General features: G+C 47.7%; 1 protein-coding gene across 6 annotated transcripts in view; it reads left to right on the top strand.

The window, feature by feature from the left end:
* LOC309375291 (mitochondrial peptide methionine sulfoxide reductase-like) overlaps nt 1–13546 on the top strand; it is a 46294-nt gene extending 32748 nt beyond the window's left edge. For all 6 annotated transcript variants that reach the window (XM_081920963.1, XM_081920960.1, XM_081920962.1 and 3 more), the window contains 2 exons: nt 3703–3809; nt 12823–13546. In XM_081920963.1, the coding sequence (XP_081777089.1) occupies nt 3703–3809; nt 12823–12981 (266 nt within the window). In that variant the 3' untranslated portion in view covers nt 12982–13546. The remainder of the gene's footprint in view (nt 1–3702; nt 3810–12822) is intronic.
* Nucleotides 13547–24222: the final 10676 nt, after the last annotated feature.

Genomic DNA, 24222 nt, shown 5'->3' with positions numbered 1-24222 from the left:
ATTCAACAAATCTCCTTGAAAAACTGCATCAGATTAGCTGACCCAATTAAAATACTGGCCGATTTTTTAAAAAAATGTTGGCAATTAAAACAGAAAAAAAACTGCTTAAAAGTCTGGAAGGAAAGAAATGGATTTGCTTGGTGCCAAAAAGAATTGCAAAGTGGGTGCCCAGCGATCCTCTTTAAGGAGAGCATTCCACAAGCAGGGGGCTACTACTGAAAAGACCCCTTTTCTTTTGCCACCCTCCAGATCTCAGCATGAACAGTACCTGGAGGATAGTTTCAATGAGGAGTCCAGGCTCCCTCGATATTCCACAGCCAGGCGGGCCCTGGCAGGCCCTCTTCTAGCAACAGTGGGCTACGGTGGGCCTTTTGGAGGGTGAGACAGGCCCCTTCAGTCCTCATCCCACCGTGTGTCTCACACACATGCTGTGTCACCACCACCAGCAGCCTTGGCCGGTACCCAGGATGCCTGGTGTCCATGGATGACCTTAGGGCCTGGATAGCTTATATGGAGAGAATCTCTCCATAGGATATTGGGCCCTCATGCTGTGTTAAGACAGCACCTTCAATTTGGCCTGGGAATGTAATGGCAACCAGTGAAATCAAAGGCAGGCTAATCCCTGTGGGTTTACCTCGCTTGCCTAGGCAGATTTGTGCAGTAGCATCCTGGAAATGGCAACGCTGGTCCATGCAAACTGCCAGCTGATGGCTTCTTCCTCATGGAAGCTGTTTTGTAGGAGCGAGCCCAGCTCCTTAGTCCAGAGCTATAAGCACACGCCAGGAATACCATTGTTACATAATAAGAGCTGTGCTGGATCAAGCCAAAGGCCAGTCTTGCTCAGCATCGTCTTCTCACAGTGTCCAAACAGATGCCTGCAGGAAGCAACTCCCCCCCCCCCACACACACACACTTCTGGTATCTGGTGACTGGGATTCAGATCTCCTCTGCCAGTGTGGAAGTAAAACAGAGCCATGGAGGCTAATAGACATCAATAGCCTTGCCTTCCATGGATTTGTCTAATCATCCTTTAAAGCCACTCAAGATTGAGGTCATCACTGTGTCTTGTGAGAGCGAATTCCATAATTTAACTCTGTGCCTTGTGACAAAGTATTTTCTTTTATCTATCCTATTCAGCTTCGTTGGTTGCCCCTGAATTTTGGTGTTATAAGAATGCTCCCCATCGTGCATCAATTTAGTCATCTTTTGCATGTCCCCTCCTACTTGCCTTTTCTCTCTCAACTAAAAAGACCCCAGTGTTGCAACCTCTCAAGTCACTTCAGTTCTGCGATCATTTTGGTTGCTCTTTACTGAACCTTTTCTAGCTCTACAATATCCCTTTTTTTAAAAAAAAACAAAAAACAAAAAAACCCAACAACTTTTGTTTAGAACTATGTATGGGTAGAAAAACAAATCCTAATTGTATATATTCTTACTAGAGCAAGAATAGGGTTTGCAAAACTTGGAAAAGGTATTTGAGCCCCAACAGCATTGGGATCAAACTTGAAATTGTTAAATTGCCTGTGTGTGTGTGTGTGTGTGTGTGTGTGTGTGTGAAATTATAGATTAAATTGGCTCAGCAGAGACTCAGTAAATCAGTTTATAAGGCTAAATTTGGCTTTAAAAGAAGAATTATATGCTATTGTGATAACGGGAAAGGTTGGGGTGTTAAATTTGGAGTTAGAATCTATGGAAAAGAAGAATGATACTGTGTAAATAGTTGCCAAGTAGTGATTTTTGTCATACGATAATATTTTTTTAAATCCGCTTTTTCCCTACCATGAGCAATTTTACAGACCATTGCCATGTCCTTAAGGAGGAGTACCATGAAGAGGAGTTCAGGGGATTAAAAAAACAATAATAATTTTACAAGTTGTGTGTCTTTGCTGCTCAATTTGTATTGTGTTATTTTATGCACTGTGACTTGCTGCTATTTTTATTGCTTATAGTCTAGAAGTTATTTATTGTAATTGTGAAGAGTGAATTTCTGTTTAGCTATTTTTTTGGGGGGGGCTGATATTTAATTTTACTGCGTACTCTTATATCCTAATGGATTATTGAATATTACTCATATCAAAGAAAGCAGTATGAGTTGTTTATTTTAAACCTATGTTTTTATTGTGACGTTTCTGCATTGCATCGGAGGTGTGCAATCTTTGTTGCTTCTTCAGCTTGTAAATCCGCCTCACACACAGTCATACAGAAAGGTGATGTACAAATTACAAGTGAAATGGAAGTGAAATGAAATGCCCTCCTTTATTGGCCTGCTGTGTCCCTGGTCCAGATAGGCCAGGCATAGGCAAACTCTGCCCTCCAGATGTTTTGGGACTACAGCTCCCATCATCCCTGACCACTGGTCCTGTTAGCTAGGGATCATGGGAGTTGTAGGCCAAAACATCTGGAGGGTCGCAGGTTGGGGATGCCTGATCTATTTGATATTCCTCCATTGAACTTGGTGACCCTCAGGGTCCCTTCCAACCCTACAATTCTGTGACAGTTTGGTACCCAGAAGACTGGGGCTCCATCTCCTGCCGATTGGAAAACCAGTCGCCTGGGACACTTCTGCATTCTAGAGGTCAACCAGGCAAGAATACCAATCTGCTAAGAATAGGCATAGGACTCAAAAGTAGAGGTGGGGACCTCTAGAGTTGTTGGGACTCTCAACTTCCATCAGCTCCCATCATCCCTGACCACTGGTCCTGTTAGCAAGGGATGATGGGAGTTGTAGCCCCAAAACATCTGGAGGGCTGAGTTTGCCTATGTCTCAGATAGGCAAGGGCTGTAACTGAGTGTTAGAGAGCATCTGCTTTACATGGAGAACGTCACAGGTTCAATTCCCAGCATCTCCAGGTAGGCCTGAAACCCTGGAGAGCTGCTGCCTCTCCATGTAGACAGTACTGAGATGGACAGAGCAGTAGCAGCATCCTCGTTCCATCACACCACAAGAGTCCTTCCCTGCCCCATCTCTGGTAACATTGACGTCTCCTGTTTGGTGCTCCCTTCAGGCACTGCTTTCTCCCTGGGCTCCGTTGTCTGTGTTCCAGATGAGGGCTTCGTAATATATTCACATTACGCAGACACAGGGTCGGCTGGGCTGACATGTCACAGAGCGGGCACAGTGGATTTGTTGTGCCTAGGTGATTAACAGCCTTTCCCATGAGAGGAATAGCAATTGTTTGCTCGTGGCTGGTAGGCAGAGGGGGCAGGGGGAAAGTGCGTCTGCATGGATACATGGGGGCAGGCCAGTGTTTGGTGAGGGCGGTCAGCCGGGGGAAGAGCACCATTCAATGGGAGAGTATGCCTTTGGTTGGCTGAAGGTCTCAGGTTGAAGAGGAACAGTAGGCCAGCCTTCTCTAACCTGGCATCCTCCAGATGTGGTTGGACTCCAACTCCCATCATTCCTTACCAGTGCTGATGCTGGCTAGGGCTGATGAGACCTGGAGTTCCACAACATCTGGAGAGCATCTGGGTAGAGAAAGCTGCTGTAGAGAATCCTGGGCTAGATGAACCAATAATCTCATTCCACCATCCCTGACCATTCTGACTGTGGCTGATGGGAGGGTACCACAATGGCTGCCCTGGCTTATACCTGCAGACTCAATAGTTGGCGGAACGTGCAGAACTCCAGTTTTTACCAGTTGCTGCCGAACAAGGGTGGCCGCCTTGCAAGCCTGCTCCCTTTAACAACCGCTTTCTTCCCAGGCATGAAGCAGTACGAAGACGTCGGCACCCAGTATCGTTCAGCCATCTATCCCATTGGAGCTGAGCAGCTGGAATCTGCCCTGAGATCGAAGAAGATGTATGAGCAGGTATGGGCATTTGGATGGGGGAAGGTTTGGAAGGTAAGGACACCTTAAGTTGCCTTGTGTGATCGGTCCGTTTCGCCCCCATGTTAGCACCCTAAGGTCTGAGACTAGGACCTGGGTAGCCCATGTGTTGGTCATCAGCAGCTCCCATCAGCCTCAGCCAGCATGGCCACTGGTCAGGGATCATGGAAGCTGTAGTCCAGCTACATCTGGAGGGGCTACTCCTGGGTTAGGTTCTTTTGCATCCCAGCTATCTGACATCTTTCAGCTAGAGATGCCTGGGACTGAACCCAGGACTTGCGGTATGCAAAACGTGTCCCGCTATTGTCCCGCTGTGCTGTTACTCCTTGAGTCTGGTGCTAATGAAGAAACCTGCTTAACAGCGGTTGTGCCCCATAACCCTAAAAAAAAAGAGCTCAGCAGCTATTCTGCAGCCATAAAGCAAGCCTGAGAATGTATCTCATTTATGATCAAGGACTTTGTGTATGCCAGTGCAGAAGCCCATTCAAGTGCAAAGTAAGATCTTGGTTTCAACACCCATCTTGCTTGCTTGCAATTATAATTGTGAAGGTGGCCTTAAAAGTGTGTGGGAAGGGAAGTTAGTGGAGCCTTCAAGACATTCATCCCTGTGAAAAGTCCTCTGTCTTTGGCCACTTCCTGATACACATCAACACAGCTGCTTCTGTGGCAGATGGGCGGGGTATAAATAATAATAATAATTTATTATTATAATGTCTTCCTGCAAAGGACTGCCATTGCCCCACAGTGAACTGCCAATGCATGCATTCACTGGCTTCCTTTGAGCTTTGAGGCCCTGGGCCAAATGCGCCGACCCACACCCCGATTGGCCCTGGTTATGCTGGCTGGGGCTGCTGGGACTTGGAGTTCAAAAACTCTACAGGGCATCAGGTTGGGGAAGGCTGCCTTGAACTGTTTGTGTCCTGACTATCCCAGGAAAACACAATTCCTATCCGAACTGCCAGGAGACTTAAGATAGCAAATAAAGCCCTGCTGAGAGAACCATCAGGTGCAGAAGCTAGGCTGGCTGCTGTAAGAAGCAGCATCTTCTCTGCAGGGGTGCTGGACCACAATTCCCATCGTCCCTGACCACTGGTCCTGTTGGCAAGGGATGATGGGAGTTGTAGTCCAAAAACAGCTTCAGACCCAAGTTTGGGAAACCCTGCTCTGGAAGCTTGTGAATGTCCGTCTGTTGTCTTTTCAGAAGGCAGGGGAAGAGGTTTCTCTTTTGCTGTGCCTTTGAGGGGCGGGGAGCAAAGCTCCTGTTAGCAGGATCCTGGTGCTGGGATCTGCCTCCCCCCCATGGCTTGCTTGCTTGTTAATATTGCTTAATATTTTAATCCTCCTTATGTAGGTTGATGTTGCCACCTGTTTTGGAAACAGGTGTTGAAAGGTGGTTTATAAAATCCCTTAAATAAAAGGGTCCCAGGGGAGATATTCGCCTGCTGTTTCGTTGTTGACATTTTCATAGGACCTGAGATACCAATGGGGCTTTTGGGGACACACACACACACACACACACACACACACACGCCTTGTTTCTTGGCCCTCCGGTGAATAGGACTTGCCCTCTGAGCCATCCCCACAACAAAGGCAAGCGGGAATGCATGCAGATAATTGCTCCTCCAAGGCCATATGTGTACTATGGGCTGGAAAAGAGGGGTTGCGCCAGGGGCGGGGAGAGAGAATATGTTGGTTTCCTTGGCAACTTGCCACCACGGCAATTGGCAGCTAGGGTGCAAAGGTCAGCGGCACAGGCAGGTGTAGCCTCTCCACCCACCGCCCCTTTCAATGTGATTCATTGCCGTAAGCCATTTGCCACCCCACCCCCCGGCCGCCATTGCAGAGGCAATTAAGGGCAACCCTGCTTGGAATCCTCACGTGCTGGGCAGACGTCGGCGTGTGCCTGAACTGGAGGGGGGAGGTGTGCGAGGATAGATGGGGCGCAGGGGGTTGGTGAGGGGGTTGTTGTAGGCAGAGCTGGTTGGACAGCAGCCTCTGGTGAGCAAAGAAACTCCACATTTGTGGGCTGTTGGGAAGAGGTGAGATCAAGGGCATCCTGGATGACTTTGGGAAGCTTCCTTCTTCCTAGGTGGAGCCACAGTGAGACGTTTCTGACTACAGATGGACAAATCCGTCAATTTCAGTTTCTTAATATTTTCAATCTTAAGGTCTGTTCTCCACATTTCCACATCAGCTTGCAAATTCCAGTTTAATGTCCCCTTGGGTAGGCAAACTAAGGCCCAGGGGCCGGATCCGGCCCAATCACCTTCTAAATCTGGCCTGCGGACGGTCTGGGAATCAGCGTGTTTTTACATGAGTAGGATGTGTCCTTTTATTTAAAATGCAACTCTGGGTTATTTGTGGGGCATAGGAATTTGTTCATTCCCCCCCCCCAAGTTTAGTCTGAGGGACAGTGGACCGGCCCCCTGCTGAAAAAGTTTGCTGACCCCTGCCCTAAATATTCACATTTTTGTGTGCGGTTTTGCCAAACACATGCATCTTTTCAAACAGGTTTTCCCTAATACGATGCATCTTTGATACCCCCCACTCCAGGTAGAAAGGAGAGACCCTTGCCTGAAATCCTGGCAAGCCTATGCTCCTAAGTCATAGCTGTCAACTTTTCCCTTTTCTTGCGAGGAATCCTATTCGGAATAAGGGAATTTCCTTTAAAAAAAGGAAAACGTTGACAGCTATGTCCTAAGTGCCAATGGGCTGCACCGAGTTAACCCTAGCTATAACAGGTTGGTTACTCTTCGATGCATCCAGAATATCTTCTTTTTTCACGCTTGTGTTTGTATGTATGTGTCTCTGGCTACTCAGCAGCATAACTTTGAGACCAGAAACTGTCTCCGTCTTGGTGATCCCAAATATGACATGTCGCTCAGCTCTGCACTGATGGCAGGTTTGCTTTCAACAGCCCATTAGTCATGCTAAGATATACCCCACCAGGGAGAAAATATTCAATAGCCCCCATCCCAGAGGGTAGTGGGACAGCATGCTGCCTCTAGGAACAATCTGTTATTTATATATTCTGTTCTCTGCGGAGCCTAAATACTAGGCACTTTGCTCCCTACTCCCTGGAGGGGCCCCTAGAGCTTTGCTCATCTGAGGCCTGCATGTGGCAGAAGAGACATCTTAGCATTTATTAATAGCTCCAAGGGCAGGGAGCTTCCTTGCTGTCCAGAGCCACCTGGGATCCTGCCTCAATAGCATTGCCTTTTCCTACGGGGGCGCCTTTCCAACCCTGCTCTCATTTGCTTACTTATTTAAGACCATCTTTATGCCGATTAATATATCAATAAAATAAAATAAAATTCTAAAGCGGTGTACTGCGAATTAAAACACACATACGCACATATCTTTCCAAAATTTACAATAAAAGCATCGTTACAAGTCACTAGGGATAGCAGTAAAGTCCAGAAAAGCAATAAAGCTTTCCAGCTTTCAGAGAAAATGCTTTTTGAGGTTGCAGCAGGAGGTGTGTCTTCAAAAGATGACCAAAGCAGGTAACTGATGCTGATGACAGAGGCAGCAGCATGGAGGCAGGATCTGTGTTTCCCATTGGCAGCTGCTTGGGTGAAAAAGACACGGATCTTTAAGTGGTTCGGCATAAAGGGGGCATGGAAACCTCTTGCTTCCACCAGCCAACCTTGTTTGGCTTTGGGGTAAAGATGCAAGATACACGGGTTCATACACCCCCCCACACACACATCTATGCGCCCCCACACCCACATGGTTGCTTTGGTGTCTGAACCAGTGGTGCATTATGCTGTTGAGAGTGCCTAATTGTACAAGGGCTTATCGCAGTCATTTATATGCTGCTTCTTTACTCCCTATAAAGCAGGGGTCAGCAAACTTTTTCAGCAGGGGGTCGGTCCACAGTCCCTCAGACCTTGTGGGGGGGCCGGACTATATTTTGAAGGGGGAAAAATGAATGAATTCCTATGCCCCACAAATAACCCAAAGATGCATTTTAAATAAAAGGACACATTCTACTCATGTAAAAACATGCTGATTCCCAGATGGTCCACAGGCTGGATTTAGAAGGCTATTGGGCTGGATCCGGCCCCCAGGCCTTAGTTTGCCTACCCATGCTATAAAGGGCCTCTCTTCAGCAATCTTTCCTGGTGGCTGGTAAGAGATAAGTGAGTGATGGGCAAACCAGCAACATTTTTAGCTGCCACCAGGAGCACTCAGGTGGGAATGGGAACTTTGCATAGGTTCAAAGAGTTGCTCCGGGATGTTCCAGGATAGCAATAGTGATGCACTCCCCCCCCCCCCGCCATTTAGGGTGTGTTCTGTGTAGGCTAAAATACGGATTGTTTGATTGGTGGATTTCAAGGCTTCTAAACTGATTGTGATACATAAATGCAGGCCCTGCATTCATGCCACTGGGTACCAGTTGCTGGTGGGCATCCTTGAAGCATCTGATTGGCTAATGTGGGGAATGGAATGCTGACTAGCCAATTCTTTGATATGGTCCAGTGGGGGGCTCTTCTTTCAAATCTGACCCTTTATAAGAAGGATAGGGACCCTTGGCCTAATTCTTTTCAGAGGAGGAGTCTGGAGGGAGGGAAGAAAGGTTGCAAGAGGGGCGGGGAGAGATAGGAAAAAGGCAAACATGGGTGGAGTTATTGGGGTGGGGGCGGAAATGCCTCTGCAAGCATCTAGTTTGGGCTTGAGACAAGAGCAATTTGTTCTTCCCTGGTAGCCCATGGGGTGGGGAGGAAGAACAGGCATGGGGGAGAGAAAGCAGGTTGGGGGGGAGGAGAGAGCGAGAAGGTGGCAGAGAGAGAAAGTCAGTGACACACAGAGAAAGTGGGTGGCAGAGCGAAAGAGAAAGGGGGGGGTTGACACACACACAGAGGCGGTAGGGAGAGGCAGCAGTGGCGGCAGAGAGCCAGCAAGCAAGCAGGGTGGATGTATCCACTTCTATTCATCTCCACCCGCTATCAGCATCCTGAAATGTGGCCCTCAATAGTTAAAGGTTCCCCATCCCTTGTCTATGCCCTAGTGATGCTTGTATGGGAACGGATGTACCTCCCAAAGTGCTGCAGAGAAAGCAGTGCTGGATGAGGGAAAGTTCCTGGGGGCTGGAGATCAAAGAGGTGAGCTTTTCAATTAGTTCCACCCATGCCCATCCTGCTAATAGAGAGAACTGGGGAGCGGGGGCGGGGGGAGGAATAAAATAAATTCCTTAGGATCTATAACCCCTGTAACATCCACAAGCACCCACATCACCCTGCCCATTCTCTCTGTCTCTGCAAGCCTGCTTTCCGCTGCTCTTTTCCCGCTGCAGCTTCTCTGCCAGCACCAGGCCCAGCTGGGTTCCAGTTAATTAACTGTGTTGTCTTATCGGCTCTCTTGCACGCACCATCCGTGATGCCTGTGAATTAACTCTGCCTGCGATAAGCCTCATTGTTCTGAGCCCTGGAGAGCCATGCGCCTCCCTCCTCGCCTGCCTCCCTCTCAGCTGTTACGCACTCCCGCCCCCCCCACCCCGCCCAAAACATGTGCAGCCCAGTGTTGTTGGCTGGAAGCCCTCCAGAGTTGGCAGAGCCTTTGAAGTGGGCAGCATCTTTAATTGCATTTAAAGAGATGGCTGGGAAGCTGGGCTGCGTCCGCCCTCTCCCCCCACTCCACGTTTCTCGTGATGCACATCCCTCCCACCACTGCTGAAGACATCCACTGGCTTCTCCTCTCCCTCCTTACCATCACCTCCCTATGTGAAGGCCGCCAACTAGGAGGAGAGGGGGAAGCTGTACTTGGCACCAAGGCTTAAGAGGCTCGCTACCTCTATCGCTAAAGGGGAAAGGGTAGAGGAGATGCCGGAGGAAGCAGGCCAATCCCTCCTAAGCCCATCGGACGGAAGTAATTCGTTTTGACAGTGTCTGTCTCCTCCTACCTCCTTGCTTGAGAATTCGCCTAGAAATTTCAGTGCTGCTGAGCGTCTCCAAGCTTGACAGGGAGGCCCAAGATGGAAGTGGTGGGCAACGGCTTGCCGCCGCCGTCGTTCTGTGGTCTTGTGGCAGGCGGTGGCTGCGAGCTGCCTGCCATTTTAATTATCCACAATGGCATTTCTGGGAAATTTAAAATGGCGGCCAGCTGCGGTAAGCTGGGAGGGAAGGGAGCAATTTCAAAGCAGGCGTCAACGCCAGTAGGCTCTGCTGGGGCATCAGAAGCTGCCCGAGGATGCAGAGTGGTAGTGCCAGCCATGGGTTTGAAGGCTGACTGAAACCTTCAGCTATTGCTCTGCCCAGGTGAAAGCAGGGCACAGAGCACCACCCTAAATTTGGCACTGAAGAGTGAGTTACCATAGGTTGCAAGGGCTACCAGAATGGTGATGGTGCTCTTCAGGCTCTCAGTGGACCCATCCACCCTGAATTTGTCCAATCACCTTCTAAAGGAAAAGTGGTTGACCTGAGACCCCCACAGATATTGATGGAGTCCAGCTCCCATCAGCCTCAGCCTGACTGGGATGGTGGGATGTTGTTCTCTGGCAACATTTGGAGGGCCACAGGTTCCTCACCCCATTCTAAAGCGATTGGAGTTACTGATCATCACCTCACTTTGCCAAAGTCCGTCCTTCCCTATGCGTTCAAGGTGGTTTGCATTAAACTGACAAAAATCCAGTAGTACCTCGGGTTACAGGTGCTTCAGGTTACAGATGCTTCAGGTTACAGACTCCGCTAACCCAGAAATAGTAGCTCGGGTTAAGAACTTTGCTTCAGGATGAGAACAGAAATCGTGCGGCGGTAGAGCGGCGGTGGCAGCGGGAGGCCCCATTCGCTAAAGTGGTTAAGAACAGTTTCAGGTTAAGAATGGACCTCCAGAACGAATTAAGTTCTTAACCCGAGGTACCACTGTATACAATGCAAAAATAATGTTAGTCTACAAGACCTTGGTAGTTAAAGCACAAATTTGTAATAAGATGAGACAGACATATAAAAAAAAAATATTAGGCATTAATCCATTAAGCAATTCATCAAAACGTGCAATTTATAATTACTAGATCATAACATTTCCAGGCAATGTGAAAACATAAGTGACAGGCCGAGAAGTAACTCAATTAATGCAGATTGCAGGAGAATCAATCATGTAACAAATCCACAAACCCAAAATGCACAGGAGCCACCGAGATTAAAAATGATATTAACTTAAGATTCCATGCACAAACCCCAGCTAATTAAATGTGCCATGATAGCCTCATCTTTCCTCTGTTCTCACCAGACCCCAACCTTGTGGCAGTGAGTTTCACTGACTGAAAATGTGTTCTGGGAACAACTTGTGTCTTGTCTGCCCTCCATCTACTGCAGGGGCGGGAAACCCTCTCCAGACTCATTCCTTTCTGGATAACCTTCCAGGGCCACATGCCAGTGGGTGCCCAGAGACCAACACTGAGCAGAGCCTGCTGGATCAGGGCAATCAGGGCCATCTAGTCCAGCATGCTCTTCTCAAGGTGGCAACCCAGATGCCTGTGGGGAACCCTCAAGCAGGACCTGAGCATGAAAACCCTCTCCCCTCCCGTGGTTCCCCACAGCTGGTGTTCAGAAACATATAGCCTCTAACCATGGAGGCAGAACACAGCCATTGGGCAGTCTCATCCTCCATGAATTTGCTCAGTCCTCTTGAAGCCATCCAAGTTGGTGGCCATCACTGCCTCCTGCAGGAGAATCAGGGACACGGGTGGTACTGTGGTCTAACCCACTGAGCCTCTTGGGCTTGCCGATCAGAAGGTTGGCAGTTCGAATCCCTGTGACAGGGTGAGCTCCCGTTGCTCTGTCTCAGCTCCTGCCAGCCTAGCGGTTCGAAAGCATGCCAGTGCAAGTAGATAAATAGGTACCACTGTGGCGGGAAGGTAAACAGTGTTTCCGTGCTCTCTGGTTTCGTCACGGTGTTTTGTTGCACCAGAAATGGTTTAGACATGCTGGCCACATGACCCGGAAAGCAGTCTGTGGACAGATGCTGGCTCTATTGGTCTGAAAGCGAGATGAGTGCTGCACCACATAGTTGCCTTTGACTGGACTTAACACTCCAGGGGTCCTTTACCTTTACCTTTTACCTGCAGGAGGAACAGGCTCCATAGTTTAATTACACACTGTGTGGAGCATTTTCTTTGGTCTACCCAACATTCCGCTTCATTTGGTGCCCATAAATTCTAAATCTTATAGACTTCTGTCATGTCACCTTTTCCCTAAAGTCCCAAACGTGGCAACCTTTCTTCATAAGGGAGTCACTCCCATCCCCTTGATCATTTTGGCTGCTTTTTCCTCTTTTCTTTTCCAGCTGTCCTGTATCCTTTTTGAGCTGAGGTAGCCAGAACTGTGCACAGTATTCCAAGTGCAGCCACCTTCACAGTCACGTGGGCCATAAACTTGTGTTCTTTTCACGCGTGGTGAAATTAGCATAAGCATCTTGATATTTTACATCTCCAGCACCAAGCTTCCAAAATTTGACGGATGCTACGAAGGCGGTGGTGGCGTAGACTTGTAACTAAAGATCTTGCAGGCAGGTGGGGGAAGGCCATACATAGCTCATTAGTCGAAGACATGCTTTGCAAGCAGAAGGTCTCAGGTTCCAGTACCCGGCATAGATCCATAGAGCTGGAAGAGACCATGAGGAGGAAGCAGGAATATGCAACTGCCCCATACAGAGATTGAACCTGCAACCTTAGTGTCCTCAGCACCACACTCTAACCAACTGAGCTATCCAGGCATCTCCAGGCCTAGCTGGGAAAGATCCCCTTCTGAAATCCTAGAGGTTGCTGTCAGTGTACTAGGCGATAGTGAGCTATGGCCCTGCGGATAATGGTTGAACTCCAAATCCCATCAGCCTCAGCCAGTACAGTCATTGGTCAGGGATGATGGGAGCTGTAGTCCTGACAACACCTAGAAGGGCGCATGTTACCTATCTGTGCTTTGCGTTTTGCTCTAACCATCCTGCTGGGAGTGCTAACTATCTGAATGTCTCTTCTGTTACTGTCGTCCTTTGGCAGGAGCTGTCTAAGAAGCAAAGGGGACGGATAACGACCGAGATCCAGGAGGCCGGCAAGTTCTACTACGCTGAAGATTACCACCAGCAATACCTGCACAAAAACCCAGAGGGGTTTTGCGGCCTGAAAGGCACTGGGGTTGCCTGCCCCATTGGCAAATGAGAGCCCACCTCCTGCAGAGGGGAGTGTTCTTGGGAACCATGGTGATCGGAACCCTTCAGCAGTTGCCATGGAAACCAAAGCAGCCTAGCATCCTCCTTAATTCAGCTGTAATTTAGCAATTGGGGCTGTCCTTTGCTTCCTTTGTGTTTGTGGGATGCTGCAAGATTTGGGGAAGCAGGCAGACAACGGCCAGCCTGTCCTGTGCCTTGGATAAGATACAGCTACCCACCTATACAGGCCTCACATAGGAAAGTGGTGCCTTCTTCCTGGTTGCAGCCTCTTCAGATGTCCACTCCTGCCTCAGAGAGGGCCAATGCAGAAAGACGAGACTGCCATTGCTCTGAGGCTGTGTTCACACTGAGGCATTAACACATGTGTCGCACCTTGGTTGTCCGCACACAAGTGCCTCCAGTTTTCTCTGCAGATGTTTCCCATCCACAACAGTTGGGCACTGCTGGCTGGGTTGGATTGGGGCTGTGTGTTGTTCTCTATGCCCTTCCATTAGCACTGCCATCACTTCTGGACTCCTGAGTTTTTTAAAAAATAAATACATTATTGGGACCAACTGGGCCAGTTACCTATTGAAACCCTCCTGTATGCAGAGTCAGCAGCATTTGGCTAGTGACAATTGGGCTAGAGAGCAGACTTTGTACCAGGTGCCATTGCTCACACAGAGGTGCTTGCAGCTAAGAAAGCAATAAAGTTGTTTATTGTAGGAAATCTGTAACTTGGATAGAAAATTTTCTAGTCTAGAGATGAAGGGCAGCCATACCTGCTTCTTTGTTATCTTGAGGTTCAAGTAGAAGAAGGAAGAGGAAGTTGTAAGCAGGATGTAACCTGAGGACATCAGTCTAACATCAAAGAGAGCGAGAGAGAGGTGGGTCAGCTCAAGAGGTTAAAGGTGCAGGGATAGTTTGGGAATCTGGAAGTCCATAACATTGTCTGTTTTAACCCATGCAAAACCCCTCTTCTGCAAGCTGAGTTGCACCCAGACTTGCAACATAGATGTGTGTGTGTGTGTTGTGCATGATTCCACCAACAGCCTGCTAATGAGCAGCCCTCCAGTGGGGCAGAGAGAGGAAAAGGGTGGGTGTCCTTGGCACAATGCTCACAATCCCATTGGCCCTCACCAGTAAGAAGCCATTTTCAGCTCTACTGGAGACAACCGAGACAGCCTGCAATGTAAGTAGGTGGTTGTAGGCAGCGGAAAAAACCAATTACAGTGCAGTTGTGTTTAAAGAAACTCTTGACTCTTACCAAAAGTTTTCGGGAGAACTACTGGAAGACAGACAAGAGCCATAGAGGAAGCAGGAGATGTGGAAGCAGGAAAGGTTCTGACATGCCAGCCCACAAAAACAGCCCCACTACAGTGTGTCCAGCTCACTGATGGCAGTGAGGTAGGCTTATTTCCCCTTTTCGTATTGTCCCAGGGACTCTTAACTGAATGCTCAAAAGGAAGCTGTCATGTGGATGATGGGCCAAAAATTTAGGTTCCAGGAGTTTCAAACACATGTTAATTGCTACTGTGGTCAAGCCTGGAGACTTTCGGCAATGGTTTTTGCATCAAATACTATCCTGTGCTTTCCTTTGTAGCGTTCTCTTTAGGTCACCGTGACTTAGAGAGGCTACCTGGAACTATGAAATATTATTCAGGATTTTCCACATCTGTGACCTGTGACTAAAGCCAAGGCCTTGTTTTCTCCCTCCGCTGTGTCTTATGGGCACACAACAGGCCAGCTGCTATTGAACGCAGCTACGCAGCTCCTTCCTCATTTCACCAATCTGCAGCGAGAGACAGCTGCCCTGTGTCTCTCCTTCCCATTCTTTCTACCCATTGGCTGTGGCAGGCTATGCCACACCCACAGGGCTCTGATTGGCTCCTCTCTGCACCTGTCCCCTGATTGGCCACGGGACCATTTATAACGCCACTTTGTTTTCACAGCCCAATGGTTAATGGCGATAGGAGTTGTAGTCCACCCACATCTAGGGACCCAAGGTTGAAGAAATGGCACTACATCACAAATCAACTGCTTAAATGTCTTCAGTTCGTGTAGTGGGATTGAGAGAAGAGTCTCTCTCAAAGATTAGCTATTAGCATTGTTTGTGTGTGTTGGGGGACGGGACTCATAGTATCTCCATCTTTTGGAAGTGCCCTCTGATGTTCATGGTGGTACTGGTGCCAATACAGGCTCTTCTCTGTGTTGCATTGTCACTGAATTCAAAGTAGATCACAGCTGGGGGGAAACATTCCCGCTTCGGCACCCTCCAAAACATCATAGTGTAATGCTGCTAGCAACACAGGCCCTTTTTTCAAGTTGCTACTGCTTCCAGAAGAATTGAGGGGGAAGGGGAGAAGTGGAGCAGTAGCTCATCTGCATATGCTAATTGTACTGTTCCAGTGACTAGCGGTGCTTTAAAAAAAAAACAACACCAGCCAGGCAGCTGTAAAGCAATCCATGTGTCAACATATACAGTGATAAATGCATTTAGTGGGGGGAAGCATGTGTTGTGGGGGGTGGGGAGGGGATATGTCTAAGGCTGCAGCCCTACATAAATTTACATGGGAGCCACATTTAATTCCCATGTGTCCCACATGCAAAGGATTGGGTTACATGGAAGCAAGCACCCACACCCGTTTTAGAACATGGAAAGAATTGAGGTGCACAGGATCCTGCCTTATAACCAAATCAGATGATTGGCCTATCTAACTCAGGTCTGCCTGCACTGGCTGGCAGTGGCTCTGCGTTTTCAGACATGATTCTTTCCTAGCCGTACCTGGAGATGCTGGGGATTGAACCTAAATCCTTCTGCATGCAAAACAAACTGATCTGCCACTGAGTTCAGTAAGGCAGCCTTCTTATATACAGTTAACCCAAGCTCCACTGAACATAGTGGGACTTGCTCCTGGGGGGACCTGCAAGGGGTTGTGTTGCACATCCCACTGAATTCAGTTTAACCCCCCCTTAATGATAAGCAGCCTTAGAAGGCTGTCCTTTAAAAATAATTAATTAAACAAATAGAAGAAATACAGAACACTCTGGCACATCAGTATTTCAGTGTATGTCCCCGTATTTATTTAGCAAACTTATTTTTGTCCTGCCTCTCTATTGGAAAAGGAGCCCAGAGTGCCAAGAATGATAACTCAGTATGAAAGAACAACAGCATAGGAGTGTTCCCCCCCCCCAATAGCTGAAGTTAGAAAAGAATGTTGACCCCCGCAAACATACCCAGGGCCCCTACAGACTTTGTTTTTATTGTGCGTTCATGATGATGTGCTCATGGTGGTATAAAGGGGAGCTGGTTATATCCTGTTCTTCTTCCAATACTGTTTCTGCCTTCAAAAGTTTTGGGTCTGCCCTCTTTTTTCTCCTGCCTTTGTAGCTGTGTTCCATGAGGCTGCCAGCAGGGGGAGCTGCGACATTAATCAGAGCGTGCTGCATGCACCAAAATAAAAATAAAAAGGCATAACCAAATCAGCCTCTCCTGGTCAGCATCGATCTGCCGATTGAGAATGAAAGAGAAAGAAGTAATCCATGCAAAGGGGAAAGGGTTTTTTCAGGCAGGACATGATGCAAAAGTGAAATGGATGATGCAAAATGGGGTCATAAACCACAAACACCTGATCTGTGACTGGTGCCCATTGGGACACAAGGGGCAGAAGGCTCGGAGTCCAACAGTAGGTGGCTCCAGGACCAACTAAACCCTAGTTTTGTCGCCATCCTCCCTGCTGAGTTCTACAAGGGCAACACTGAGATGGAGGAGGAGGAAGTTGGCCTCGGGGCATAGTGAGGTTAGTGGGGCAGCACCCCATTTGCCCTAATGGCCTGGATAGCTAGGTTGGTTAAAGTGTGATAACGCCAAGGTTGCAGGTTTGATCCCCATTTGGTGCAGCTGTATATTCCTGCATTGCAGGGGGTTGGACTTGATGATCCTTCAATTCTACAATTTGATGGCTCTTGTTTAAATATCGCTGTGAACAGTGGCAGACCTTGGGGTCTCAAATTTCAGTGGTTCCCTGCGCAACACCAAAACCCAGCACCCCCAATACCTCTCACTTTCCATTCTGCATCATGCTTGCGGTGCCCCCGAGGCTCCCCTAAATCCACCTCTGCTGTGAATTGTTAGCTGAGTGGCAAACGACAGTGCCCATAATTCTTTGAATAAAATAAGGTGTTGCAAAGGCATAGTGCGTTTATGACTTGAAACCCTTGAGAAATCCAAACAAGTCCTGGACAGCTGCTGGCAATTCCAGATGGAGTCACCACCTGTATTTTAAGTCAGGACCTAGCATGAACTTTCTGTTATCTTTACCTACAAGGGTTACCCTGAAACAATGACTTTTGGCTCTGAACTGGGAAGCAGTTGTATGGAAGTGAGAGCTGGACCATAAAGAAGGCTGGTCGCCGAAGAATTGATTCTTTTGAATTCTGGTGCTGGAGGAGACTCTTGAGAGTCCCATGGACTGCAAGAAGATCAAACCTATCCATTCTGAAGGAAATCAGCCCTGAGTGCTCACTGGAAGGACAGATCCTGAAGCTCCAATACTTTGGCCACCTCCGGAGAAGAGAAGACTCCCTGGAAAAGACCCTGATGTTGGGAAAGATGGAGGGCACAAGGAGAAGGGGACGACAGAGGACGAGATGGTTGGATAGTGTTCTCGAAGCTACCAGCATGAGTTTGACCAAACTGCGGGAGGCAGTGGAAGACAGGAGTGCCTGGCGTGCTCTGGTCCATGGGGTCATAGACTAAACGACTAAACAACAATCTTTACCTACCAGGGTTACCCTGAAACAATGACTTTCGGCTCTGAACTGGGAAGCAGCTGAATAGCTATTAGAGCTGCCTGTTACAAATTCTATTTTTGTGTTTTGGGGTACGGACCAACATTTTGGCTTGGGTAGGCATTCTGCAGATATTCACCTGCCCCCCCATCCTATGCAACAGCATTCTTTCTCTTCCATGTGGTGTGTTTCCGTGTGCCCCCCCAGCTGCTGCTTTTTTCACTTTATGGTAGTGGTGTGGAAATGTTGCTGGACTCCAGCTCCCATCATCCCTGACCATTGGCCATGCTGACTGGGGCCGATGGGAGATGGAGTTCAACATTAACATCTGAAGGGTCACAGATGTTTCCCCAGCTCTGCTGTACCGGTATAGGCAAAGGGGGCCGTTCCAGCCAATCAGAGATCTCACAACAATGAACAGGACAAATATCCATAAGCAATCGGATTTTTCTGTGACGGTGAGCAGGGCACTGCGAATGAATAAGCTAATTCCCCCCCCCCCCAGATAAGGCAACTTAACCACCTTTTTTCCCTCTCAGCCTTTTGAATAATTTTTAAATCTTTCATTTGTTAGTGCTGTTGGTATTGCTTAGTCTGGCTGATTAATTTTAGTGGCGGTGGTGATTACATGGTTTGTGTGTCTCTGAGTTGTTATTGTTTGTATTAAGTGGTTAGCGATGTTGTGTTTCCGTTTTTGATTGCTATTTACAGTGCATTGGAAGGTTTACTGCTTTTTAATTGTATGTTGCCTTGAGGTGCACCCACAGGCTTGTGACAGTGAGTGAACCTGGGTGCACAGCAGAGGAGGAGCGGCGGGTGGGGGGGCGCACGTGCCATTTTATTCTTTTTAACCTCTCATAGTAATACATCTAAGGCCAGCCCTGCAAGTTACACCAAAATAATGAAAATCAAAGTAAGTTAAAACTGTAAAAAAACAGAATTTAGTTAAGATGCCTTCTGGAATTTAAAAAAGTATTCAGTAGGTACCAGCGGTTCAACAGGGAGGGGCCTTTTCTTGACCTTGACTGGAAAGGAATTCCATAAAATTGGCTGAACGCACAGCTCCTGGAGAGTACAAACCATCTATCCGAGCCATGGGGGACCACTAACAGTGACTGACCCGAAGCTCTCAATGAATGGGCAGGGATGTAAGTGACTGGCAGGTCCTTGAAGTATCATGGACCCAATTTGTGAAGGCCTTGTAATTTAACAGAATTACGGTAACTTTGATACTGGCCTGGTAGTGTATGGATAGCCAGTGATAATAATAATAATACAGTGGTACCTCGGGTTAAGTACTTTATTCGTTCCGGAGGTCCGTTCTTAACCTGAAGCACCACTTTAGCTAATGGGGCCTCCCACTGCCGCCGCACCGCCGCCACACAATTTCTGTTCTCATCCTGAAGCAAAGTTCTTAACCCGAGGTAATATTTCTGGGTTAGCGGAGCCTGTAACCTGAAGCATATGTAACCTGAAGCGTACGTAACCCAAGGTACCACTGTAATAGGATCCCCCCCTCCTGGATTTATTTCTGAAGAACTAAGAGGTAGCTAACTAAGTTCTCCTCACAGGTAGGTAGCTGTGTTGCTTTGCCATAGTCAAAACAAAAACAAAACAAAAATTCCTTCCAGTAGCACCTTAGAGACCAACTAAGTTTGTTATTGGTATGAGCTTTCATGTTCTCCTCATGAGTAGACCCACTGAATTATTGGACCTATGTTCATCATGTCCATGCTGTCTGGGACTGTTGTGAGCTGGAAAGAGCAGGAAATATAATAATAATAATAATAATAATAATAATAATAATAATAATAATAATACTCCCATTTGGCTGGGTTTCCCCAGCCACTCTGGGGAACAGAACAGAATATTAAAAACACGATAAAACACCAAACATTAAAAACTTCCCTAAACAGGGCTGCCATCAGATGTCTTCTAAAAGTCAGATAGTTGTTTATTTCCTTGACATCTGATGGGAGGGCGTTCCACAGGGCGGGTGCCTGTCCACATCCTCGGAGATAACAGATTGGAATTGATCCCATGCAACTTGACCAGACAGGACTCTATCACTCTCCCGCCCTGGCCCTGCTCCCACGGTAGAGTTTACCTCTTTTCAAATCTGAGCGAATTTATCTGAGTAAAAATAGCATTGGTTGTGACCCTAAGTTACTTCAACTCAGTGCCAGTTTTAGAAGCCAGTGGACATACTTCTTGGTGATGTTGTTGAACCATTTGCTGTGATGAATCATCATCCCCACGGCTGCTGCAGTGTTTGGAAGGACACATCAGGAGTCTCCAGATCCACAGTCCACATTCCCAGAGCACCATGGGCTCCAGCCACCGTTTGATAAGATCTCTGGTGAACTCCTTTATTTCAAAGTTCAGTGGAGTGAGCAATCTGCCTGCCTTGAACCTGCAGGTGATTCACTGCAGGAAGTTATTTTAGAAACAGGTGCAAGAGGGTGGCTCAGGACACACAGGAACTGCGTGAGTCAGGCAGGGAGGGAGGGAAAGAAATGCCTGCTTCCAGCTGTCTCTTAAGGTCCTTCCTTGGTCCAGTGGTACCATCAAAACAAGGCCTGGGGCAGAGGTTGAGGGCCCTGTTTGCAAAATAATAAAGGGCCTTAAATAAACCGAATAATATTATAATTTTAGAATACCTAACTGTGAAGATACATAGAATGAAAGGGCTTAAGGTCAGTGAGAAAGAGGATTGGTTTGAGAAGATATTGAATTATTTGGGTAGGTTTGAACAATTTGGGGCAATTCAAGTGTTAAAAGTTAAATAAACCTTATGGAGAGAGGAGTGTTAAGGTATATAGAAGTGTACATATGGTTGATTTGAATATGTTATTAGTGAATATTATTGAATATGTATATTATTGAATGGGATGCGGGTGGCGTTAAACCACAGAGCCTAGGGCTTGCTGATCAGAAGGTTGGCGGTTCAAATCCCTGCAACAGGGTGAGCTCCTGTTGCTTTGGTCCCTGCTCCTGCCAACCTAGCAGTTTGAAAGCACGTCAAAGTGCAAGTAGATAAATAGGTACCGCTCCAGCGGGAAGGTCAATGGCATTTCCGTGCGCTGCTCTGGTTCGCCAGAAGCGGCTTAGTCATGCTGGCCACATGACCCAGAAGCTGAACGCTGGCTCCCTTGGCCAATAATGCGAGATGAGCGCCACAACCCCACAGTCGTCTGCAAATGGACCTAATGGTCAGGGGTCCCTTTACCTTACCTTTACCTTTATATTATTGAATATTGTATACCGAGTGTATCAGCTGCCTGGGGGGGTTTCACTGTTTGTGTTTTGGTGGTTGGTAAAAAAATAATATATATAAAAAGGGCCTTAAAAACACAGCAGGCCTGGCTTACCACATTGGGAAGTCTTAAGTCCTTAAGTCAAACTATGGAACTCGCTCCTACAGGAGGCAGTGATGCCCACTAATTTAGATGGCTTTAAAAGAGGATTAGATGAATTTGTGGAGGTGAAGGCAACTGATAGCTTCTAGCCATGATGGCTATGCTCTGCCTCCATGGTTGGAGGCAGAAATGCTTCTGAATACCAGTTACTGGAATCCACAGGAGAGGAGAGTTTTCTTGTACTTGAATCCAGCTTGTGGCTTTCTCTCAGGCATCTGGTGGGCCACATTGAGGGCCGGATGCTGGACCAGATGGGCCATTGGCCTGATCCAGCCAGTGGCGTAGCGTGGGGGTGCAGGGGGGGCCGGCCGCACTGGGCGCAACATCTGGGGGGTAGGGTTAGGGGGTGCAAATCCACGGGTTAGGGGTGCAAATTACTTGCCTTGCCCCGGGTGCTGACAACCCACGCTACACCACTGGATCCAGCAGGCTCTTCTTATGTTCTTACCTCACTGGGGAGCCAGCACCTGCTATTACCCTCCCCGTGTTTTGCTGTTGAATCTGCTCTTGCATAGTTTCCTTCCCTTCTGATCGACTTTATCTCACGTGCTTTTTCATGATTGGGATTTCCTGGACAAACGACTTACCCACGTTTTAAGAGGGGAAAGATAAGCTTCGCAAGAGCTGAAATGCTGAGTCAAAGCGGAGCTCTTTGCAAGCCCACAGAGAATGCGACCCTGCGCATGTTTACTCAGAAGACCGAATGGGGGAGAAATTCCACCCGGTTCTCGCTTAAAGGCAAACCTATTTAATCTGCACTTTCTGAAACAATATGTGCAGCCATTCATCAAAAGTCTCACTTCTCTGAATGTTGTGATACTTTTCTCCAGCCAAGGAATGGATACAAAAATGCAAAAACAGGTATGGTGTGCATAGAAATGCACGTTAGTGAAAGTAACATACAAAAATGCATTATACTGGGACATAGCTGTCAACCTTTTTTTGCGGGAAATTCCCTTATTCCAGCACTGTTTCCTGCTGCTTCCCGCTGCTTTCCCAGATTGTTAGATATCCCGTAGACAGTCCCCAGACAGGAGAGGCTGCTGATCCCTTATTTTCAAATCTGAAAGCTGACAGCTATGTACTGGGAGGAAATGCTTTGCAAAGATGCATTTATTAAGGCAAAATTGCATACAAAAAGGTATATGTGAGGAGAAATTAAAAAGGTTTATATGAGGCTTTGTTTTTAAAAATCACAAACTGATGAGAAAATTTGGAGGACCGAAGACTGGAAAATGAGAAACGGAGTGAAACTGAAATGGACAGATGGACAGTCAGAAGTAAAAATGAACCGTGCTCTGTGTGTGTTACTCCCTTGTATACTTCACCTTTACATTGTGTTACATTGAGGTTATTTGTTGCATCTATCTCTATAAAGAGAAAGGGTCGCCTAGAAGCATTATTAACAAACAAAAACAAATTTGGGATTACAGCCCTGCAGTCCTGTAAATCAGGAACAGGGAAGCTGTGGCTCTCCAGAAGACTCCATTTCCCATCAGCCCCAGCCAGTATCGCCCAATGGTCAGGGGGGGTGGGAGTTGTAGTCCAGCATCATCTGGAGGACCAAAGGTTTCCCATCCCTGCTTTACACCACTACTCAGAAGCAAGGATCCTGTTTTTTATGAGGAGGGGGAGAAGAGAAGCATCTGGTAGGAAAGGGGTTTTCTTTTAAACAAGAAATGGAAATTTGCCAGCATTTTTGTGTGGGTTTTTCCTAACACAAATTTTTGTATGGAATTTTGGCTACTATACACATTTTTTTGCAGAGCAGTTTCACCTAAAATGATGTCCTTCCTATGTTATTTTCATACGATATGCACTTCTATGTGCATTTTGCTGAAGCACGTGCATTTTTTGCGCACATTACGTGACCAAAGAACCTCCCTTGCAAAATTTGGAGAGGTGCGGACTTTGAAGGATGGCTGTGCTTCAGAAAGTGCAGATAAGGTAGTTCACCTTCAAATGCTAACCGAATTACATTTCTCCCCCAGCCTTAATGTGAGCATATGTCTAGCATGTGATAAAATCCACAAGGCCCTTGACTTCCTCTAATCGTTTTAGCTGAAATCCTGCCCTCCAATTAGCCGCCTAAAAACAGTAGCTAAGAGAGCCTTCCCAAAAGGTAACAGTGCCAGGCCTTCTCAGGCACACACAAGTTTAGAAAAAAATGTAAGAATAGACCTTCTGAATCACAAGGAGCCCACAGGCAGGACCACTTTGCCCAGCTGTACATCCCAGCACCTGGTTTTCAGATGCATAATGTCTCTGACAATGGAAGTAGAGCATAACTTCCACATGGCTAGCAACCATTGATCGCCTTCTCCTCCATGAATTTGTCCGATCCTCTTTGAACCCACCCAAGTTGGTGGCTCTCCCAGTCTCCTGTGGGAGCGAGTTCCATAGTTTAACTTTGTTCTGTGTGGAGAGGGATTTTATTTTATCTGTCCTGAATCTTCCAACAGGACAGGAGGGGCCTGTCACAGTGGCCATGTTCTGCCACCACTGTTGGAGGCCACAGGCGTCAGAAACCCAGTTGCTGGGAGCCACAAGTGAGGAGAGTTGCTCTCTGCCTGTGGGCTTCCTCTGGGCATCTGGTTGGCCACCGTGAGAGGAGGAGGCTGGACTAGATGGGCCACTGACACGACCCAACAGCCAGGCTCTTTGGGCCACCTGGGTCGAGAGAAGGAGAAGCATCTGGTAGCAAAGCTGTTTCCTTCCCCCACTGCCTCATCTCTCTTGTCATCTTATCATCATTGGCTTGTGTGCTTTCTGCCCTCCCTGCTGCAACTGGGACATGCTTGGTCAGGTGGGCGGGTGTTAATGAGGAAACAACAGGAAGCATTTCGGGTCTTTTATTAGCTGCTGTGCTGTGCCTCGCAGCTGGAGGTGAGTAATCTGATCTCTGCGGTGTCCTGTTTGCCACTCCTGCTGCAAGCCACGTTACCCCATCCCGGTTCACCTGGTGCCGGACCAGCCTGCAGCTCACCCTGATCTCGACACCCACACCCGGGCCACCCTTCCTCTCCTCTCCACCCACGTTC

Source organism: Podarcis melisellensis (genome assembly GCF_964234715.1).
Source record: "Podarcis melisellensis genome assembly, chromosome: 8".
Taxonomy (NCBI): Eukaryota; Metazoa; Chordata; class Lepidosauria; order Squamata; family Lacertidae; genus Podarcis; species Podarcis melisellensis.
This window is presented reverse-complemented; position numbering and strand designations above follow the sequence as displayed.